The sequence below is a fragment of the Drosophila simulans genome, chromosome 3L (assembly GCF_016746395.2).
Source record: "Drosophila simulans strain w501 chromosome 3L, Prin_Dsim_3.1, whole genome shotgun sequence".
Taxonomy (NCBI): Eukaryota; Metazoa; Arthropoda; class Insecta; order Diptera; family Drosophilidae; genus Drosophila; species Drosophila simulans.
This window is the reverse complement of record NC_052522.2, coordinates 13,769,683-13,790,317: the sequence shown is the minus strand read 5'-3', so window position 1 is coordinate 13,790,317 and position 20,635 is coordinate 13,769,683. Positions and strand designations below refer to the sequence as shown.

At 46.6% G+C, this 20,635-nt stretch overlaps 2 protein-coding genes across 4 annotated transcripts; one reads left to right on the top strand and one right to left on the bottom strand.

Moving 5' to 3' along the window:
* Window positions 1-27: 27 nt before the first annotated feature.
* Window positions 28-17,938, bottom strand: LOC6738001. Of its 2 annotated transcripts, none has more exons than XM_039293337.2 (8): window positions 17,805-17,938; window positions 16,691-16,913; window positions 10,427-12,913; window positions 9,593-10,146; window positions 9,285-9,483; window positions 2,559-9,193; window positions 2,305-2,493; window positions 28-2,241 (listed from the first exon to the last, which is right to left on the bottom strand). In XM_039293337.2, the coding sequence occupies exons 3-7, from the start codon at window positions 12,304-12,306 to the stop codon at window positions 2,309-2,311; spliced, it is 9,453 nt and encodes a 3,150-aa protein (XP_039149271.1). In that variant the 5' UTR covers window positions 12,307-12,913; window positions 16,691-16,913; window positions 17,805-17,938; the 3' UTR covers window positions 28-2,241; window positions 2,305-2,308. The 2 variants fall into 2 exon arrangements, with proteins under 2 accessions (XP_039149271.1, XP_044779054.1); XM_044923119.1 differs by lacking the exon at window positions 17,805-17,938 and adding an exon at window positions 17,727-17,744.
* A 23-nt stretch (window positions 17,939-17,961) lies between these two features.
* LOC6738000 (GATOR complex protein NPRL3) lies at window positions 17,962-20,402 on the top strand. Of its 2 annotated transcripts, none has more exons than XM_016169580.3 (3): window positions 17,962-18,103; window positions 18,331-18,494; window positions 18,553-20,402. In XM_016169580.3, exons 1-3 carry the CDS (start codon window positions 18,101-18,103, stop codon window positions 20,249-20,251), a joined length of 1,866 nt encoding a protein of 621 aa, XP_016031795.1. In that variant the 5' UTR covers window positions 17,962-18,100; the 3' UTR covers window positions 20,252-20,402. The 2 variants fall into 2 exon arrangements, with proteins under 2 accessions (XP_016031795.1, XP_039149274.1); XM_039293340.2 differs by lacking the exon at window positions 17,962-18,103 and adding an exon at window positions 18,191-18,242.
* Window positions 20,403-20,635: the final 233 nt, after the last annotated feature.

Below are 20,635 nucleotides of genomic sequence, written 5' to 3'. Positions count from 1 at the left end.
GAAGTGAAGTAAAACACAATTGGTATATTTTCATTTTAATTTCGTTTTATTTGTGTTTTTCGGTTTTTTGTTTATTGTTAAAGAATCTTATCAATTCATTTGTAATGTATTTTACAGACGAAGCTTGTTTGCCGACTTCTTTAGGCATGCTTGTGTTTGTGTTTAGTAAACAATTAACGTGTTTAATTTACATCTGTTGAACCAAGGTATACTTATGACTAAAACCATTATGCTTAGACTTACAATTCAAATTCGCGCTTACAAAGAATCTAGGTGTAGAGTACAAATTATTACGAGTAGGTATTTCCAACCAAATAAGTTATAAATAATTTCGTTTTCCCTTTATGCTAGAACTATCAAAAACTATTACGAAAATTACGAACTATTGTCCATATTTATGTTCTATAGATAACTAACAAAAGGTTTAATATAGGTCTTGTTTCTATTGTACAGCGCTAAAAAAAATTAACAACATACTTTTCATAAAATCGGCTTAGTTAAATATTTTACACTTACGCGATGATTACATTATAAACGTTGCATATGCATATTTACAAAAATAAATGTTCGATTAAAACTAAAAAGCGCTTCGCCAAAGACCACCTGCATGATTTGCCTGTTAGAATTAAAATTGCATATGTACACGGTTATATATACTATTGCCCCTCAAAAGAGATTGGTAAACACTTTTACAACTTATGTTTTTTACAACATGTTTTGTCCAGTTTGTGATCCGTAACAAAGACTATTTGAATCAATAATAGATCATTTTTCACAGGGTCCATAAATGAGTTTCTTTCTATTTTCGTTTCCAATATTTTGTTTTGTGTGTGTGCGTATTGGAAGTAAACAAATTAGGTATATTTTTCACTGTGAAGATTGAAAAATGCTGCAACAAGGAACATATCGAAAACGGTTACGAAAATTTAATCTGGCATATTTCACCGAATTAAATTACGCAACAAACAAAATTTTCTGGCACATTCGTCGGTGAGCATTGATCTGAATAAAATCTTGATCTAAGTCTAATGACAAGCTATTTATCAAACAAATTAATGTTACAATTAATTTGTGAATATTTTACTTTAGGCGAAATTCGAAAGATTAAAATAATTAAGCCTATATACGAAAATGGCTACGGACACTTTCTGTTGCTGCCACTATTTACACTTTTAACGCGATCCATTAGCATAATTTCAATCAATTAACCCTCGCTTTGTACTCTTTTTAACTTACTTAACTAACTTGCTTAATAAGACAAGTAGTTTTTATTTTCATCCTTTTGGTTGCTCATGTTTGGGTTTTAAAAATATTATGTACAGTTTTGTTAGTCCCGGATTTTGTTTTCGCTTGGTCTCTCTAACAATTACATTTTGTATTATTCGCCAAGTTCTGTTCTAGGTAATGTGTTTTAAATATTGCTTGCATGTTTTTTTAAGTCTGGCTAAACTGTTTTCTCTTTTTTGGGTAAATATTGTAGTTAAGTGTGATTAATATATACTTTTTATTTCTACGATTATAAGTAATTCAAAATTTAAACGAAAGTGACACAAAAATATATATTATGTAGGGATGGACCTTCCGCACATCTACTTTCGGCTCCTCTGCAATGGCGAAAACGGAACTTTTTCAGGATTGATTGAACTTAATAACTAAAAATACATATTCAATTAGTAAATAAGCCAAGAGTGGTTTCTAACATTTTTACAACTTCAAATTTGGCTGCCTAATCTGTATTCGTATTCTATGTGCTATGTAAGTTTATGCTTATATCGCTCTACATAGGCTCTATTTATAGGTGTCTAGCATATACATGTGCATATATATATATCGTAGGTTCCTTTTTATAAGTTAGGTTAAGCGGTTTGATTGCTGTGACATAAACGATACTATAAAGTAACTAAGTAATTTTGTTAATCTTCGTTTTCAGTTTCCCCAAACTCTCTTGCTATGCAAAGTGTGTGTTTGTCTCCCAATATACAATCATTGATAGCATTTGGTTGCATGTCGTCCGTCTCCTGATTTCAATTCACATTACATAAAGGTATGCAGCTCATACTATATGCGCGTTGTATTTGTTGTTATAATTTGGCTTTGTAAAATCAAAGAACGGGTTGGTTGTTTTAATTGTTTGGTACCGGTAAGCTATTATCAAATACATAAATTTGAATCAATCTGCAATAAAGCGGCCTTCTTGAGAAGCTGTATTACTTTTTTGTGGTCAGCAGTTTGTTTAGTTCACTATGGATTGAAAGGCATTCAATTAGGATTTTCAGATTGAAGGTTTTCTCAATATCCACATACCCAATCAGACGGCATCGCGCCTGCTTGATGCCGTGGTAACTTTCTCCAAGGCACCTGCAGCGGCACCTGTGCCCAATCGCTCGATGACCCGCGAGTCACAGGATATGGTCCGCTGCAAGCACCGCGATCGTTCGCTCATCTTCTCCTGCTGCTGCTCGAGTAGTGTGGGTGCAGCATTGAAGTGGCCACCTGTAGACGGTAGTTGGTTAGAATTGCTAGCCCAAATATATAAGGGTCAATTATAATTCACTTACCCTTTGGCTTATCATCAAACATGTGCAGCTTTTGAGCCGTACTAAGTATGCTATTCACCGTACTTAATGTGGTGGCCGATGGATCTACTATCGCATTCTTGGATTGCAATCTTCCACCAGTGACGCCTAACGCTTGCTGCAAATGATTACCGCTGCTGCTTCCGCCCTTGTTGCTGATGCTGCCTTTATTGTTGTTCAGATTGTGGTGAGCGTTTTGCTGCGGATGGTGCGCACTGATCGAGTTGCGCCGCTCCCGAATCGCCGCCTGAAAGCGTTCCGGCGACTGAAGTGAGCACTTGTTAATGGTCTGTGGCTTGGCAAAGGGGCGATCCTTATTGCAGCCCGGTGGTGTAGTTGGAGTGGTAGGAGTTGTGGGTGTTGTCGGCGTGGTTGGCGCCGTGTCTACCGATGGACGATGGCGCATCCGATATTCGCTGATGGAGAGCTTACGTTTCGGCATGGGAGTGGGGTCTGGAACCGTGAGCATGGGATTCAGTCGCGGATCATGGCTGGCGGTCCGCGTATACAGTTTCAATGGTGTGGTGGCCGGTGGGGGCATTTCCAGGGAGGAAGGTGCAACTTTGGCAGGAGTTATGGCGCTACTGAGAGGCGTTACTGCTGCAATTCCAATGGGCTTGACTGTTGATAGTGCTGTTGTCTTGGTTTTGGTAGACTCCAGATATTCGGCCAGACTGGGCATGGTGTTAGTGACCGGAAGGGGGCTGCTAGTTGGCGTCGAAGGGTCCTGCAGCTTGCCGTAGATTGTGTTGTAGAAGGGAAGCGATGCTACCTTGGCCGAGCAATTGTTAACCAATGGTTGGGTTACAAGGATCGGTGACGGTGTGGGCTGGGTTATCAAAACTGGGATAGGAGCAGCCTTGGGCGTCGGCACGGGCGTTGGACCCAATACAGAGACTGGAGCGGGTGCCGAAATTGGAATCGAGTTAGCTAGGACTGGTGTCGGGTGAGCAGGCTTCTGTATGTGATTAGTCTTTTGCTTGTTGTCCTTCTCTTTGTCCTTTTCTCGCTCCTTCTCCTTGCCCTTTTGCTTATCGTGCTTTTGCTTTTCTCGATCCTTTTTCTTGCTCTTCTTTTTCTCCTTCTTTTCCTTCTTCAAGGCAGCCGCAATTAGAGCCTGCTGCTGCCGGCTACCACACATGGACTCTCGCCTTCGGCTAATAGCATTCAGTTTTCCGCTAGCAATAGCAGCCGCCAGACTCATAGCACCGCCACTGGCTGGAGTCGCCTCCTGGTGGTTATTCTCCTTACGATGCTGCTGCTGTTGAACGGCCGTGGGCACGCTAACCACTGTGGGGGCGGCTAGAGGCGGGCCAAGTCCCTTACTGCTGTTCAATAGGATGCTACTGCTCAGGATCTGACTGTTAGGCTTCGTGAGTTCCTGCTCGAAGTTGGTCTGGCGCTTCTTAGTCGAGGGTGGCGTTCCATGCAACGGCGATGGCGTTACCACCGGCGTCGGAGTAACTGGTGTGATACACATAGACATGGTGCGGCGCCTCATTTGCTGCTGCTGCTGCTGTTGCTGATCCACGTTGTTGTACGCTGTGTGCTTGGTCTTGCCATTTGCAGTAGCAACTGGCAAACTAGGTGGAACTAGGACCGGCGCTATTGAGGATTTGCTGTCTGGCTTCGATGGCTGAGTTGTCTTTTTCTTGGCGTCAACAATTTGCGAAGTGGAATTAACATTAACTGCTGCCTTTTGCTTCTCCTTCTCCTTCGACTTTTTCTTCTCCTTTTTCGATTTCTTTAGCTGCTTCTCCTTGTCGCGCTTTTCATCCTTATCCTTGGATGATTTTTTCGACTCTGTGCCACTACCGCCACTGCTGCTATTGCTCTTCTGGCTGGGGGAGGCGGAGGTCAAAGCTGCGGTTGCCTTTTTGTTTCTAGACTGCAAATAGGAAATGTTGGCTGCATGGAACGACAGCAAGCGTTCCTGTATATCGTGTTCGGTGAGATTTTTGGTACTAGACGGAGCAGTTGTTGTTGTAAGTGGAGCCGCAGCAGAGTTCGTTACCGCCGATGTAGTGGCATTTGATGCAGCTGGTATCGGAGGAGCTGAAACTGGAGGCACTGTTACTACTGGGGCTGGAATTACTGACTCCAGCTTTGGCTTTTTCTTTTGCGGTTCATCCTCCAGTTTGAGTGGTGGTCGAGTCTTGACTGCCACTTTGCTCACATCGAGCAGAGTTGTCGCAGCGATTGCTGCTGCAGTAGTTGTTGCAGTTGCAGTCGCTGTTGTGCGCAGCAGAGACTCGCCCGGCTTGGGTTCCACCTTTGTGGGCTCCTTTTTAGACACTATGTCTTGACTTGGCTCCACTTTGGGCTCCGCTTTCGCTACGTTATTTTCAAGCTTTGGTTCCACCGGGACGGGCTCAACTTTAGGCTGTTCGTGTTCCTGCCGTTCTTGCAGCAGTTTGATTTCCTTCTCACGCTGCTCTTCTTCTTCGCGCTTCACCTTAACCATTTCCTCGAACTTATCGCATGCCTGGCTCTCCTCTCGTTCCACATCGATCTTCACATCATCGGCTGCAGCACTTGTGTCCTCCGGCTCGATCTTAACCAGATTATCCTCTGCCACTATTTGATGAGTACCCGGACTGGGTGAACGCAGGATGTCTACGTCGTCATCTTGCTCTTGATGGTGGTTTTCTATTTCCACCTTCAATTCAGTCATTGCGACATTCTCTTCTGCTTCATCCTTTGGCTCCCCTAATACGTCGATATGCGTTTCATCAGACTCCACGTTCGTTCCATTGCTTACGACCACCAGGCGCCTCTTCTTTAGCGGAGTACTAAATCCGTTCGCGAGCGGAGAAACAGTTGGTACCGGCTGTGGAGAGGGAGTGGCAGTTACCGACTGATTTTGTGACTGCTGAAGCTCATCGACTGGTGTGGTCTCTTCGCTGATGGCTTGTCGCAACCAGCGCTTCTTCACTGATGAATTGTTTTGTAGTGGTAGGTGCAGTTGTTCCCGAGCAGGAACAGCTGTTGTGGACTCTGCCTGATGTATAAACTGCTCTACCTTCAGCAAAGCCGGCGCTGGCAAGGATTCGCCTTGCGGTTGGCGTTGAAGCTGCTCACGCTCGCCGTTGATTTCGCTCATAGCCGCCTGCACGAGGCTGTCCAAGCCGGATGCGTGCTGCTGTTCTGCCTGCTGGAACCAACTGGACATAAGAGACTTTTTGGTCTTGGCCCCACCGGGCGGGTACTTGAATTCGGCTAAGGAAGGCGACGCTGAAGCCGGTGCCGGTTGCTGCTGCAGTGGTCCCATAGCGGCCTCAATTAGCAGGCAAGCACTACTCACAGAGGCTGGAGTTGCTGGCAGGGAATGTGATTGGGATGATGGCGACTTGAATGGCTCATTCGGTGAGGAGTTGTTGTGGGCCAAGGCCAGAAGAAGACCTGCCGCCTGATCCTCGGATCCGCTGTGATGCGACTGAGGATGCTGACCTTGATCCTCCGACTCTGAGTTGGTTAATGCATGAGACTCTCCATCCGACTCCACCACGATACTCTTCCGTCGCTTGTTATTGCTGCCACCACCCGAGCCCAAGCCATTCGTGTTGTTATTCAAGCTGCGACTAACCTTACGCTTCTTCTTATTTCGACGTTGGGCAGCTGCCGCTGCGGAGTTAGTACTCGTCGGCGTCTCTACATCCTCGCTGATGGAGTTCGAGCTATTACGCTTGTTGGGCGAAGCGGGCGAGTTGCTCGCCTGCCTCTTGCCACCGCTGCTCTGGCGTGTGTCCTTCTTTCCGCGAGCTTCTTGTTTCTCCATTTTTTCAATCGCTCGCAGAATGGCCTCCAGCTTGCGATCTTCGCGCGACTGCTTCGGCTTATCCTTGGCAGGCGTTCGTGTTGTGGGAGTTGTTGTGGCACTTGGCGACACATCATCCTCTTTGGATTCCGACGACGAAGGAGTTGCTGCTGGAGCCGAAGCAGCCGAAACCGGTGTCAATGGCTGCTGCTGTTGTTGTTGCTGCTGGGGATGCTTGGCAGGTGTTTTCTTTCCGCCCACCACCGCGGATTGAGCACTGACCGTAATGTTATTGTTGGTAATCACTGGCGCCACACTTTTAACAGGTGAATTCAATTTGGTGGGCGTTGTTGCTGGAATCGCCTGTGCTCCCGTTGAAAATACTATCTGCGGCTGGTGCTGTACGGGCTGAGGTTTTTGCTGACGCTGTGGCGACTGCGGGTAGTTGGGCTGCTGCGATTGTTGTTGTTGCAGTTGATTGGATTGCTGTTGTACTGCTTGCTGGTTATGTGTTTGTTGGTGCGTGTGTTGCTGTTGCTGTTGCGGTTGCGATTGCTGCTGCACTGCTGCCACTTTGATTGGCGACACTATATGCGAAGTGGGGGTGGCATGCAGTGTTTGCAACGCACTCACTGCCATTCTAGCCTCATCCGCCATTTGCTGTTGTTGCTGCTGTTGCTTCTGCTGTTGCTGCAGGAAGTGTTGCTGCTGTTGCGCACCGACCACATGTTGCTGTTGTGCCACAATCGCTTGCGGCTTTGGCGATTGCTGTTGTTGCTGTTGCTGCGGTTGTCGAACAAAATAGGTGGCCATGGGCTGCTGCGCAGCTGCTGCTGCTGCTATAACAGCCAAGGGCTCCTGACTCTGCTGCTGCTGCTGCAGCAACGAAGATTGCTGCGGCTGCGGCAATACCACGTGGGCTTGTTGTTGTGCTGGTTTTGGCAATTGGGGTGAAAGCATAGGCGTGAGCATCGGCGTGGGCAACGCAGCAAGGATCTGTTGCTGATGCTGTTGCGTTGGACTGCGCTGCAAAAGCGACAATTGTTGCTGCGGTATCTGTTGCGGATGCTGCTGTAAGGTCGGCGATTGCATCTGGGTGGGTGTCGGTGAGGGAATGGACACCGACGGCGAAGAGGATGAAGTGCAAATACCAGAATCGTGTAGCACACTGGACATGGACACCGAGCAAGAGTTGTTGCTGCTGCTACTGCTTCCGCCGCTGTTGTTGCAGTGCACTCCTGGAACTGGCGCTGTCAGCGATGTCGCTGTCACAGACGTTTTAAAGCCCAAATTCAATTGTCCAAGCTGCGGACTGTTTAGGCCCATTTGACTGCTCTCGCCGCTGGAGGATGTGGAACGATTTCGGGAATTTGGCAACACAGTCGCTCCTGCCGCCACCGTTGCTCCGACGCCCAATCCCATGGTTAACTGTATGGCTGCTGCACTGTTAGCAGCAGCTGCCGCAGCCGCTGCTGCTGCCGCCTTGTTCCGGTGACTGCTCCTGGGCTGCGTGGGTGGAGCTTGAAGCTGTTGCTGCACGGCCAGTGGTAGGGCGAAGAGACAATCACTTCCCATGTCGCATGCGCAACGGGTACTTGTTGGCTGGATGACGGCAGCGTGTGACTTCTTCTGCTCCACCGCCGTCAAGTCGTGTGGCTCGTGGCGGATTGTGATCTCCGTCTGGGCACGTATGTGTGTTAATGCCACTATATACAAATGCAGCGTTCCCTTCTCAAAGTAGTGCTGCAACTCGGCATTCGGTCGGCAAGAACGACGCACGAATCGTGCATCGTTGCCATAGGTCCGCGTATCCACACACACCTCCGGACCCTTTAGGTAGGATGGTGGTTGCTGCGCAACTTGTGGCACACTTCCGTCCGGCCGAAGGGTCTGCATGGGCGCCTCCACACCGGGCAGTTGGTAAAAGAATACAAACTGTCCCGGAGTCTTGTGCGCCTTGAAGCTGTTAAGGTAGTTGCTCGGCGGCGGTGTGTTCATGTTGACGGTGGGATTCTGGGTACGGAACTGGGTGGTCAGCATATACTTGCCGCGTAACTCGTGGATGGGGGCATGGGGCGACAAGTCAACGCTGCTTATTAGCACCTTGGCGCCAGCATACGGAATAAGCTGCGCTCTCTGCTCAAGCTGCTCTGCGCTGCCCGCCGTGGAGAGTTGCTGTTGAATTTGCCTCAACGCCTTATTCTCCGTGTTTTGTATGCTCTGCAATAGGCTGGGCTGCTTCTGGATGGCGTGCAGGCGGGCGCGAAGTTCTGGCGAATAGTGGTTGGTCACAGCATACTCGTAGTTCTCGATCCACTGGCGCAGATTGGCGGCATGCTTCTCGGCGGCTGTTAAAGCGGGACTGTTTCCCCCACCACTTGACCCATCTCCGCCAGATTTGCTCTTTCGTTTGCTGCTCTTCTTGCTGGACTTACCGCTAGTGCCAGTAGGAGTACCGCTTCCGCTGGCGTTCTTCTCTCCGCCCATACCAACACCGCTCTTTTTAGCTTTCTTTAAGGTAGAGGTACTTCCCGAATTCTCTTTGGTTTTCTTCGACTTCTTCGACATGCCGGTGCCCGTGGCAAATCCTCCATTCAGGCCAGATGCCAGTCTGTGCTGTAGTTCCTCTGACATGGGCAAACCACTGGCGAGTCCACCGCTGAGCGTTGTTCCTGCTGCCACGGCTGCGGCACCATTGGCCGCTTGAGTGGCCACCAGCAGCATGTGCTCCTTGCGCTTTTGACGCTGCAGTGCTCGTGCTCTCGCCTTATCCACTGCACGTGGCTGGCAAAGTTCACACATGTACTCCTCCGGGATGTTTTGGCGGTCGATGCCCATGCAGTCCACATGTTGCCATGCCCTACAAAATAGAAATCAGGTATATCATGCACCGTTCATTTTAACAAATTCAAAATTTTAAACAATCCGATTGTTACGAAAATGATACTTACGAGCACTTATCGCAGCATATCATATACCCATCGTCGTGGGTTAGTTCGCATATGCAGCGCGTTACGGAGTCGTCCTCGGCCTCAGCTTCTGGTGCTGTTTCAGTCTCCTCTCCAGGATCAATATCTGTGCTGGCTAATCCCATCCGGGAACTACTGCTAATAGCAGAGTGGGCATCATCGTCAGCTTGAGGGCGAGCAACTGATTAAACAAAGTTTATAAGGTTAATATGAATAGCAAACAAGCTATTGCATTGAGCTTAGTGCAAAATGCAAAGGATTTCACTGAAATTTAATTTTAATTTACTTACTTTGCTGACCAAAGTAGCTGCAATATCCGCCTACCGCTGTAGGCGTTCCCTGGCTACCAGACACCGTGACACCAATACCGCCTAGGGACCATTGCTGCGGCTGCTGGACCTGCTGTGCTGCTCCAGGAATCGTCGCATCACCAGCCGCTTGCTGAGGCTGTTGCTGCTGTTGTTGTGAGGCGTACGTGTGATCCTGCATGATGGCATGCAGCTGCTGCAGACGTAAATCCTGCGTCAGCACTGGAACCGGGCGCACCTCTTCTATGTACAGCTCCTCATCGTTGGCATTCAGTTGATTGGGGCCCAAGGGATGCGCTTGTTGTTGTTGTTGTGGCTGCGCCGGCGGTTGGGACGAACCCTTGACCAGAGCTGGCGAAGACGGTGGTGCTGCCTCCACGTGGACTGGAACGTTCACTGGTGTCAGGTGAAGTGGGGTAGCTGGCGTTGGAGTGGTCGTGGCGAATCCGCTTCCACTGTTACTCCGCGGGCCGGCGAGATTGCTCATACTGGTGCTTTGGGCCAGGTTATTGCTGCTGCCAACTATGCTATTCACGCTGCAATTGAAGAATTGTAATTAGGAATTGATCTTTTTTAAAAAATATGACAATTTTAATCTGCGACTGAAACAAAACTACTAACTAGTTGGCCGATAATTGTAAATACAAACTTTGACACTAGACAATCTAACTATCGATTGTTTATACCAAATTGACAATCGATCATTTGAAACATCAATTGACAAACTAATCGATTTTAAACCGTTTACATTTAAAAGCCTGATGTAATAATTATTAATGATTTAATCTTATTTTTCTCTAAATCACTAACACTTACCCCTGCTTATTGTAATACTCGATGACTGTTGGGGCCTTTCGCCCGCCACCAATCACATCGTGCTGCAGTTGCTGGTGATGCTGCTTCCGCTCCAGAGACACCGCCCTGCTGCTGGGCGCACTCACAGACTGGCGACGAGCCGCGGTTGCCGACGACATGTAGGAGGATATGGCCGCACTGCCACTGGCAAAGCCATGCGATGAGATGCTCACCGACGGCGTTGTGGACACTGTAACGGGCGGCGTCCCAGTGACCGTGATGAACGAAGCGGAGGAGACCGGCTTTGCGCCGGCTGCCTGATAGTGGGCAAGCAGCATATTGCCGGATGCATTTCCACCCGGACTACTAGCGGCTGCTCCGTTGCTGGTGCTGTTGCTGTAGATGATTTGGGTGGGTGGTGGCATGTTCCCGCTGCCAGTGGCGGGAACCTGATGGAATCTTTGCTGCTGCTGGCTAAAAGACTTCTGGGCCATGCTCTGTAGGATGCGGGCAGACAGTTCGTCGGTCATCTGAGTTCCATTGACGATCATAACATCATCGGTTATCAGAGAGGAGTTGGCTACAGCGTGCTGCTCATTGTCGCTACTCCCGCTGCTGTTGTAGTGGGTGCGCTTCGTTGCCTGCTGCTGTTGGGGGTGCTGCTGGATAACGGTGCCATGTGAGTTGACAAACTTAATAGTTCCTCCGCCGGCGCCCTGAGTCTGCTGCAGAAGATATCCTCCTCCGGCGACATTCGGCGACGTTTTGTGCTGCAGTTGCGTTCCCTGCGGCAGGCTGATCTGCTGTTGCACATACTTGCTATTCAGTTTCGTTACCTTCGCGGGAGTCGACGTGGTGACCATTGACTGTTTGGCGTAGGTAGTCTGCTGCTGCTGTTGGGGCAAAGCAGCAATGGACAGGGCAGTCGTCTGTTTCACAAACTTTGCCTTGGCCCCCGCCTTGTAGGTTTGCTGCTGTTGCTGCTGCGTGATAAAGGTTTTTAGCTGCTGGGCCTGTAGTTGCTGCTGCTGTTGTTGTTGCTGCTGTTGTTGCTGCTGCTGTTGCTGCTGCGACATATTGCTAACACTCTTGACCGTGATCTTTTGATTGGCCTTTTTGAGCAGAGCAGCATTGCCACCTATCGTTGTCGCCGTGGCATTCACATACTTTGGTTGCGCCGGCTGCACCATTATCTGCGACGGTGATGCCGGGACGTACGACTGGAGACGGGTTGCCACTCTGGAGCCCAAAGTCACTTTCTGCAGGGTAGCATGCGGATGTTGTTGCTGCTGCTGATGTTGCGCCTTAAATGCGCTGATGCTGCCAAACTTCTGGGGCTGCTGCTGCGTCTTAGCCGGCGACGCACTCACATACGGCAGACTCTTGGCTCCCAGGTAGTTGAGCTGCTGCTGCTGCTGGCCGGCTGCTCCTTGGACTGGTGCCTGCTTGGAGAGCACAGTGAGATTACTAAGCAACAGTTTGGAGTTGTGTGGTGGCGCCGCAGCTGATGCGTCAATGATGACGTTGCTGGTGCTACCGTCCGTGGTCACAATCTTGTAGATCTGGGGATTGATTAGTTCCTGACCGGAGCTTCCCGAAGAGGCCGCCGTTGCACCTAAAGCTCCGGTTCCGGCTGCTGTACGCACCGCGTACTTTTGCGACTGATTGATCGACTGAGACTGGCTGGCGCTAAGGATCTGGCGCGTACTTATCGACATGCGACGTTGCATGATGCGCAGTTGCGCCTGTGTGGACAGGCTGCTGCCATCGATGACGATATGTGGGGGTGGCGGCTGGGGACCACTGGCTACTCCGACGCGATTTATGCTGCTGGTGCTGCCGCCGCCACTGCTGCTGACAGCAGGCTCCACGAAGACCGCGTCGTGACTGGACATGGGCATGGTGGTGGTGCTGCGGCAGATTGGTCCGCTAACTAAAATTAGACGTGTGTTTACAGGGAAGGAGCCTTGGTTCGGCTTGAGAGTTCACTCTTTTGGTAGAGTATGGTTTCGGTCTCGGTTTAGTTTCTATTTCACAACACTACTTCGCAGTTAAAGCCGTCATGTTGCTGCCGGTTCTGCTGATGCAGATTCTGCTCCTGCTGTCGCTGGGCCTTTGTTGACGTGCCCCCAAAACATTGGGGGCTCAATGCATAACCTCTGGCTCTGGCACGGATGACGGAAGCTGAAACTCCCAGTGGTAACAACTGTAGGCGATGGTGCGCGCTCGATTTGCATAGACGGTGTCCAACTCTGTGCCACATCACATTGTTAGCCATCACAATCATAACGCTGGGAGAGATGCGGCAACTTCCTCTGCGTGCTCCCCGGCTTCTTCGCTTTTGCGTCCTTCGTTTGACTCCCTGTATACGGAGCCTTATCCTAAAGCTGATCCTATCTCGCAAAAATAATCGTCCCGCCCAATTGATACTGCGTTGTTGTCTGTCGTTGTATGTTGTATATTGAATTCTTTGGATACGGTCTTTCCATAAACGATATTTCGTTGTATCTGAAATGAGCAAACAAAACTATTAAATTTAGGCCATATAGAAATATTAACAATAAAAAGTACCGATTTAAACAATTAATTTTTAGCCGTTTGGTAAACAAACAAATGTAAAATAATGTTAGAAAATAACCAAAGCGTAAAATTGAAACAAGGGTACATATCTTCGGATGTAAAGTTCAGATTTTATTTTCTAGTGTACCACGGGTACATCGCCTTTATCGATAAAAGTTTAGGAAGGCGCTCATCTCTATTATCCAGGAGTAGCATTGCCAACTGCAAATCGGATTTGAGTTATGTAACAAAATAAAAAGCACAGCACTGCCAACGGGCGCCAAAAATGCGCATGCGCACTTCAAACATCAATATCCGCGTTTATTCTACGTATGTATTTTCGTCTACCCTTTCGGAATGTGCTTCGTGGTGGCTGCTGCACTTGCTGTAAACTTGAACGCAGCATCACGGAGCGGAAAAGTGGAAAAGCAGCGAAACAGCAAAGCTGATACGGTGCGAAAGGTGCGCCAAAGCAAAAGCAACAAAGGGATTGTGCATTGTTTACACTTGTGTGCGTGTGCCTGAATACGTGGATGTGTAGGTGTAGTTGTGACCCCCCTGGCCAATAAAAAAAAACACCAACAACGTTTAGCACTTGTGCATTTGGCTTTTGTAGAAACAAGTTTTCCTATTTTGCTTTGTTTATCCGCATCGCTGAATGGCTAATGCAATTATCCAACGCAATATGCGTCCCAAATCAAATAATAAACATTTGACTATTCTACAAATTTGCTAACTTGATGAACATTGTAAAGGTTAATTTATTATATGTTCTTATAATATGGTATCTATCAAGTTTATCAAATGACTTCTTAAAATTTGAAGACCTGCCATTTTCTATCATTGGAATCCATTTAGTAAACGTTTTTAAACGCTTACACCTCAAAAACCAGCCGTCTCTAAAAGATGTCAACATTTGCCAGGTACTGCCACTGTTCTCTAATTCTCTAATTTAATGCCCATTCCGGGCGTTTGCACCGTCTTTCGCATTGCAAACCAGAGAGCCAAAGCAAAAAAGCAAAGCAGAGCGAAAAGTGAATGCACTAATTTCGCCTTGGCATCCGGCGCGGCATTCATCGCTAGTAGTTTTTTTTTTCTTTCTTGTTTTTCTGTTGTCGTTGCTTTTGTCGCTGGCTTTTCAGTTTCTTGTCTCTATTACACATTACACAGGCCACTTGCACTTGGGTATATCTGCCATATCCCACCTGCGTGTGTGTGCTACTGCTTGTGCGATTGTGCTGGCAGCCAATTTGCGCCTATTGTAGATACAGTTTCTAATTGAAACAGAGAATGGGGAGCAGCGCAATTGATTCCCCAATTGAATAGTAAATATGGGAAAGAAAATGCTTATGTAACCTTTGGATTACTGCCTATAGATTGTGGGATACCAGATACAACTATGTAAAGGCCACCAGGTTAATCGATATAACTGATTTTACAACCTCAAGCTGCGTTTTGATAAGCCAGGAAGTTGAGCTTAGAACTCTTTGATAGGGACTGTGGTATGCATTTCTCATTTCCGTTTCATATTTCTCAATGGGCCACTAAAGATAACGCCACACATAGAGCGGTTGGGGCTGTCGTAAATTTTGATTTGGGTTACAAATACATACACTAGCATCGATGCTACATCTCAACATTTAGAAAGAATCTTACAACGCTCTTAGTTAAAAATACACACGAAAGAGAGAGGGGCGATGGAGAATTTGGTTCTCTCATCGTCGGAAAGAAGGTGAACTACACTCACACACACACGCACGTGTGCGAGACCAACCCTACCCCAACCCCAACAAATACTACAACAACAACATCCGCAAGTAAAATGCGCGCCATAAACAAATTACACACAAGCTCACACAATAAGCCCCATTCGCGCGCATTATCGGTTCGTGGGTGTGAGCAAGACAGCAGCAGATCCCCGTAAATCGTGCCTGCAAATGCACGTTGAAAACTTATCGCGCGCACACAAACACATGAAAAGTGGCCACGGTGCTTTCGTACAGGGGCGGATCCAATGGGGATCATTTGGGATATATGAGCCAAAATCTAATTCGTTATATTAACAAAATACTATCAAAAGAATTACGTTTTGTTTGCTGTTTTCTCTGAGGTCAGAGAGTTCCCCCGCAAACATGATTTTTAATACGCCACTGCTTTCGTGACGTTTTTGTTGGGGTTTTCTTTTTGTTGCTATGGCTTTTGTTGCATCGCTAGATGAAGTAGAACAAATACAAAGCTTATCGAGGCTCGCAGACGCACACATTCAAACGAGTGTGTCGAAAAGAGAAAGACTCCTATTGTGATCTTCGGAATAAAAATGAACCTGCAATTAAAAATAGTAATGCTGCTCATATTAGTTTGTTGACCAATGGACTACGTGACTGCACAATATCAGGGGCATTGCTTTGGCTGTACTTTCATTGAAACAATCGCCAAGCGTAAAATGGGCTTTACTTTTTGCACACCAGCTACATAGTGACAACTATTTAATTGCGTCTTATTTTAATTCATTTGCTCGCTATTTCTGGTCCACCTAATTCGGTCAATTACCAATCAAGAATTGGGGATGCATGGGATTTTATTATGGATATTACAGCATAAAAAAAAATCTGTGGGGTTGTAAGGTGATTTTAGGGGGTTGTGGCGGTTTGGTTTCGTGCCGCGACAACCCTTGGAATTATCGAATGCTTAGCTTTCGCGAATTAACATTTTGACGATGGTCTTGTCTGCGCTGCGCAGAAAATAACGAAAACCGAGCGCAGGCAAAAAGTTGTCTATCAACTCTTGCTTTCATTTTGTGGCGAAAATTCGCGCGTACAAAGCACAAGGCATAAATAACAATTGCAAAAATCACGTATGCGCGAAGAGCAGAACAGGAACGTTCGAGCAATGCATGTAAGCGAGAGCGAGACCACCATAGCTCTTCCTCACACACACACACTAAGCCATGTTAACTGCGGCCAACTTCACGGCGTACAGGCGTGTAAACGATGGAGCACGCAATAAAAAGTTTGACGAAAACAAGACGAAAGAAAAGAAAATAAAAACTATATAGCTCTCTGCTAACATTCTGGATAATGGGAACAGCATGGCGTCGTTGATATTGCTCCACTAATTCTCATCAACTTTAATTTCACTTTGCGGTCGATTTGTTGTTAAGTTCTTCCGACTAGCTGATGCGCATGTCAAAATATTAGTAAAGACAACAAAAACACTGCACGGCATACACATTGCAATCCAAATGCGGCGGGGTGTGACAAATCGAAATATGATTTTCATACTGATTTAGATAGTCTCCTTAGAAACTCGAGCAAAACAAACTAAAAACAGCTTGAAATTTAACAAAACAATTGCTTTGGGTTGGCAACTCTGTGCGAGGGGCATTATTACGCACATCTACCTTCACGTTGCACAAAACGGAATCGAAAGCAAAACAAATGAACAAACGAAAAGCTGTGCGAGCGAGCACGCTATACAGACGGCCAGTGGAAAAAAGAATATGCAATCAAATATGGCGACACACAGTATGCAAAAAAAACCAAAAAAATTGAGGCATCAACAAATGGAATATTTATTTAACTGTCTCGAATCAAAATAAAATCTGAATTTCAAGTAGATGTGATCCAATTGATATGTATAACCCAATCGACTGTATTTTTTCCGATTTAAAGTAACTTGCCGATTTGGGCGCGCACTCACATACACACACTCACTAGTTTTACTCACCGTTTACTCTGTTATTTTGAGTTTTCACTTCATTTTGCACAACTTAGTTTAATTTAACGACAAGCTAAGTGGTTTATTTTTTATTTTGAAACTTTATATTTCAATTTTATAAATACAAATTAAATTTGTATACACTTTAACACTGGTTCTTTTTTGTTCTGTTGCACATTGTTGATTTGCAGCATTTAAGTAATGGCGCGACGCTGTTTCGAACGTTTACTACCTGCACAAATTAAAATGTTTCTACTTTGATTAATCAATTTTATTATTATTAATACCGTATGGCACAAGAAGCAGAAGACAAAACGCGCAGGAAAACACATAAACTGGGGTTGCTTAAGACGTGTGTAAGAGCGAGACGACCAGTCGGTTCGACCAGACCGTATAGCTAGTGTGACCGTTCTAGCCTATGGACAAGACATGCCAACTGACTATTATCGCCTATTTTATTTTGTTCGCCTGCCCTGCTTCTTCTTCTTGGTTTTTGTGTTGCGCTGTTTCCCTGTTTAGCCTATTACTACTGCGCCTGGCCATTCCGAAATGCTGTACGTACATATTTCGATTTCGTCTTTCCGCCTATTCGTTGATACCCACACAAACGTATATCTGTGCATGCCTTTCTACGTAGGTATGTGTAAAATCTATACACACGGATGTTGGCGCACATATACACAAAAAGTAAAATAGTTATGTTATTAACTATTTACCCACAAGCTATTTACATTTTAGGCACTTATTAATCCGATTTGCAAAAATACAAGGAATAGATACAGAAACGATGACAAAGTGGAAAAGCAAACTACACGTAAATGACAATTAGTTGAAATCAACTTATTGGACACCTTACTGCCGAAGACTATGAAATTAATTCAGAATCGAACCACACAGCCAAGTAAACTATACTTTTTGTAGAATTAGTTATACCTCTCCTACACTCACACAAATAATATATATATATGTATATATAGACCGCGGCTAGTACACGTTTAGCGTCGTCTCGCTCCCACCTACGCTCCGCACGTATTTTGCCTCTCACAATGTGTGTGTTTTCCTCTTTTCCAACACGCTAATAAGAAATCGTAATTTTTAAAAGTGCTTTTACAGCCAAACTAACACGTTTCACAGGGGAATTTCATAGTTCTGCGATTGCCGCGCTCGCATACTACGCTCCCAGTTATTTTCACAAATTTTTTGTTGACGTTTCGAGCACAATTTCCACACGTTTTGCTCACAACTTTCCGCTTCTAAAAAATTAGAGACTGACCAACCGAAGACGGTCACACTACAGCGGAGCGATACATCGTTATCGCTCGACCAGGGATCCTATTCGATGAGCCTTGCCGATGTATATCGATTGAAATAGCAGGACCGTTTTTCGTTTAAGCTTTTCCAATTTTTGGACCTTTATATATGGTAAATTATTCAAATGATTTAAAAAAGTCAACTGCTTTGCATTTAAATAATTGTTAAGCCTGAAAAATGAAAACTATCATGCATACAATTTAATTAAAGTTTTGGTATTTAATGCAAATTAAAAGAGAGCCACACTGCTGTAAATATATTTTTTATTTTACATTTATTTACTTTGCTTTAATTGTTGACCCTGACCCCAGTTGATAATGCAAATGTTCATATTTTAGTTTACCCAAAAGGAGAAGTGTTTGTGTGCCATGGAGACTAATGTGAATCCCCTGGCCGTAATCCTGGTTTACTTCGATAGCAAGGGGGATCGGTTACTGTACAGGTATCCCTACCAGACTCTCGGCCAAACGGAGGTGGCCAACGACGAGCAGCGGAAGTCCAGGTACTACTGATAATTCAAAGGGCCCCCAGCTAGACTACACCGATTTATTCAATCACAGAAAGCGCAATCCCTATGCCGTGGCCAATACGGACGATCTGCTGCAGACACCCACCCACTTGGGAGCTGCCAAGAGCCAAGGACAACTGCAGGGATTCGCTGACGAGGTCCTGTCCGCTCTGTTTGCTGTTAAGCCACAGCTATGCAACCAAAAGTTTGAACTCAAACTGAACGACGTACGCTTTGTCAGTCATCCCACGCTGATACCGCACAAGGAGCAGAGAAGCGGACCAATGGCCAAGCAACAGATGCTCATCAATATTGTGTTTGCGCTGCATGCACAGGCCAGCTACTCGATTGTTAAGTGCTACCACGAACTGAGCAAGCGCCTTGGACTGGCGCTGAAGTTCGAGGAGCAGCGCAGTGGCTATCTTACCGAGCAGACGGCCCAAATGGCCCGCACACACGACGAACAGCAGCAACAGCCGCTGGAACGCACACTGGAGCTGATTGCAGAGCGCTGTAGCTTGGCGCAGGCCTTGCGCTCCATCTTCCACGATCTGTGCACCACTGGACTGCTGAGTACCTCGCTGAATCACAACCTAACGCTGTGCTTCTGCCTGCCCGCTAAGGCACACCAGCTCCATAAGAAGGGCAGTATGGTGGATCCAGAGACCATAGATCGGTGTCTTCGTGCTCTGAAGCCCTATCATGGCATGCTGCTGCTGGTGGACTTTGCCGAATTGTTGGACTGCGTTCCACCGACTGGGGCACGCATGCTATGGCAGCTAGTCGACGTCTACGACCCGCTGATCAGTCTGCAGAGCATGTCCTCCAATGCAGACTTGAGTATCGAGCATGTTTATAAGCTCGTCTCGCATTTGGTCTACTGGGCTAAGGCCACTATCATTTATCCACTATGCGAGACAAATGTCTATGTGATCGCGCCGGATGCACCATTGCACACAAAGTCCCACCTGGTGGAGAAGTTTTCGGCCCGTTTTGCCGGTATGTCGCTGTTCGAGGTGATCTCCGATTTTTCATTGCCCACTTCGATTGGACACTTGACCACGCCCCTGCAGCAGCCGGCGCGACAGGGTATCCTCGCACAAATGGTGATTTGGATGCTGCAGCACCATCTGCTCATGCAGCTGCACACGTACGTTCAGTTTATGCCCAGCGAGGATGAATTCGGAGATTCGGCCTCCTGCAGCAACCATCTAAGGGATGCCATTAGCGATGAAGAAGGCGACCAAGAACCAGATGCGGACGAGTTGCATGGCTCCATGCTTAGCATGTCCAGTCATCCGTTGCCAGTGCCAGCTGTGTTGGTGGGCGGACATCGGCGGGAGGTGTCCGAGGACCATTCCTCACTGGCCTCGGACAACATCGCCGTGCAGCCATCATCCAGCCACAAGTCCAATTTCAGCATCACCGCTTCGATGAGCACGGACAATTGCGACAGCCTCGATTCCATGGAGGATGAGCAGAAGCTGAAGGAGTTGCTACAGGTTTTCAGCGATGCGGATCGAGCCGCCATCCGTCGAATTCCCGCCTCTGCCAACGTGGATGATCTCTCACTGCTTGTGAAGCTGTATCAGATGGGTTACTTTAAGAGCGAGCACCATCTGGAGGAGATCATGTACTTCGAGAACCTGCGCCGTTCGCAACTGCTGCAATTGCTGGATAAATTCAGGGATGTGCTTATCATTTATGAAACGGAAGATCCTGCAATTGCATCCATGTACAATACAAAGTAGAATTTGGGACGAATTTGCATTCCAAGATCTTAATGTTGAGTGTTTTTGTTTAGTTATTGAATATAATCTATAAAATATGTATGCATCTAAGTTTGTAAAGTTTGCGAAGCAAATCAATTTACGCTTGTAGACTACATATATTGTTATTTATTTGTACAAGCAAGTTCTTAAGTTCAATTCAATTATTGTCAAACTATTGTTTTTGCGTGATTTCATACAACAAACTCAAAAAATTACTCATATTCAAAACAGCGTTACATTTTAATCTTCGCGCCAATTGTACAGCTTTTAGGTATATCGATAGGTGGGGAATATTCTGATGCTCTAAGAGCCAGATTAAAATAAAATATTTAAAAAATATGTAAAACCCATTTTTAGCTTAAA

Excerpts from the sequence above, each read along its gene's own strand:
- LOC6738001 (XM_039293337.2), bottom strand. The coding sequence starts at position 12,306 with ATGCCCATGTCCAGTCACGACGCGGTCTTCGTGGAGCCTGCTGTCAGC. Across the intron at positions 10,147-10,426 it reads GAGTATTACAATAAGCAGGG|CGTGAATAGCATAGTTGGCA; the intron begins GTAAGTGTTAGT and ends CTTCAATTGCAG. Across the intron at positions 9,194-9,284 it reads ATATGCTGCGATAAGTGCTC|GGCATGGCAACATGTGGACT; the intron begins GTAAGTATCATT and ends TCTATTTTGTAG.
- LOC6738000 (XM_016169580.3), top strand. Across the intron at positions 18,495-18,552 it reads GACGAGCAGCGGAAGTCCAG|AAAGCGCAATCCCTATGCCG; the intron begins GTACTACTGATA and ends ATTCAATCACAG.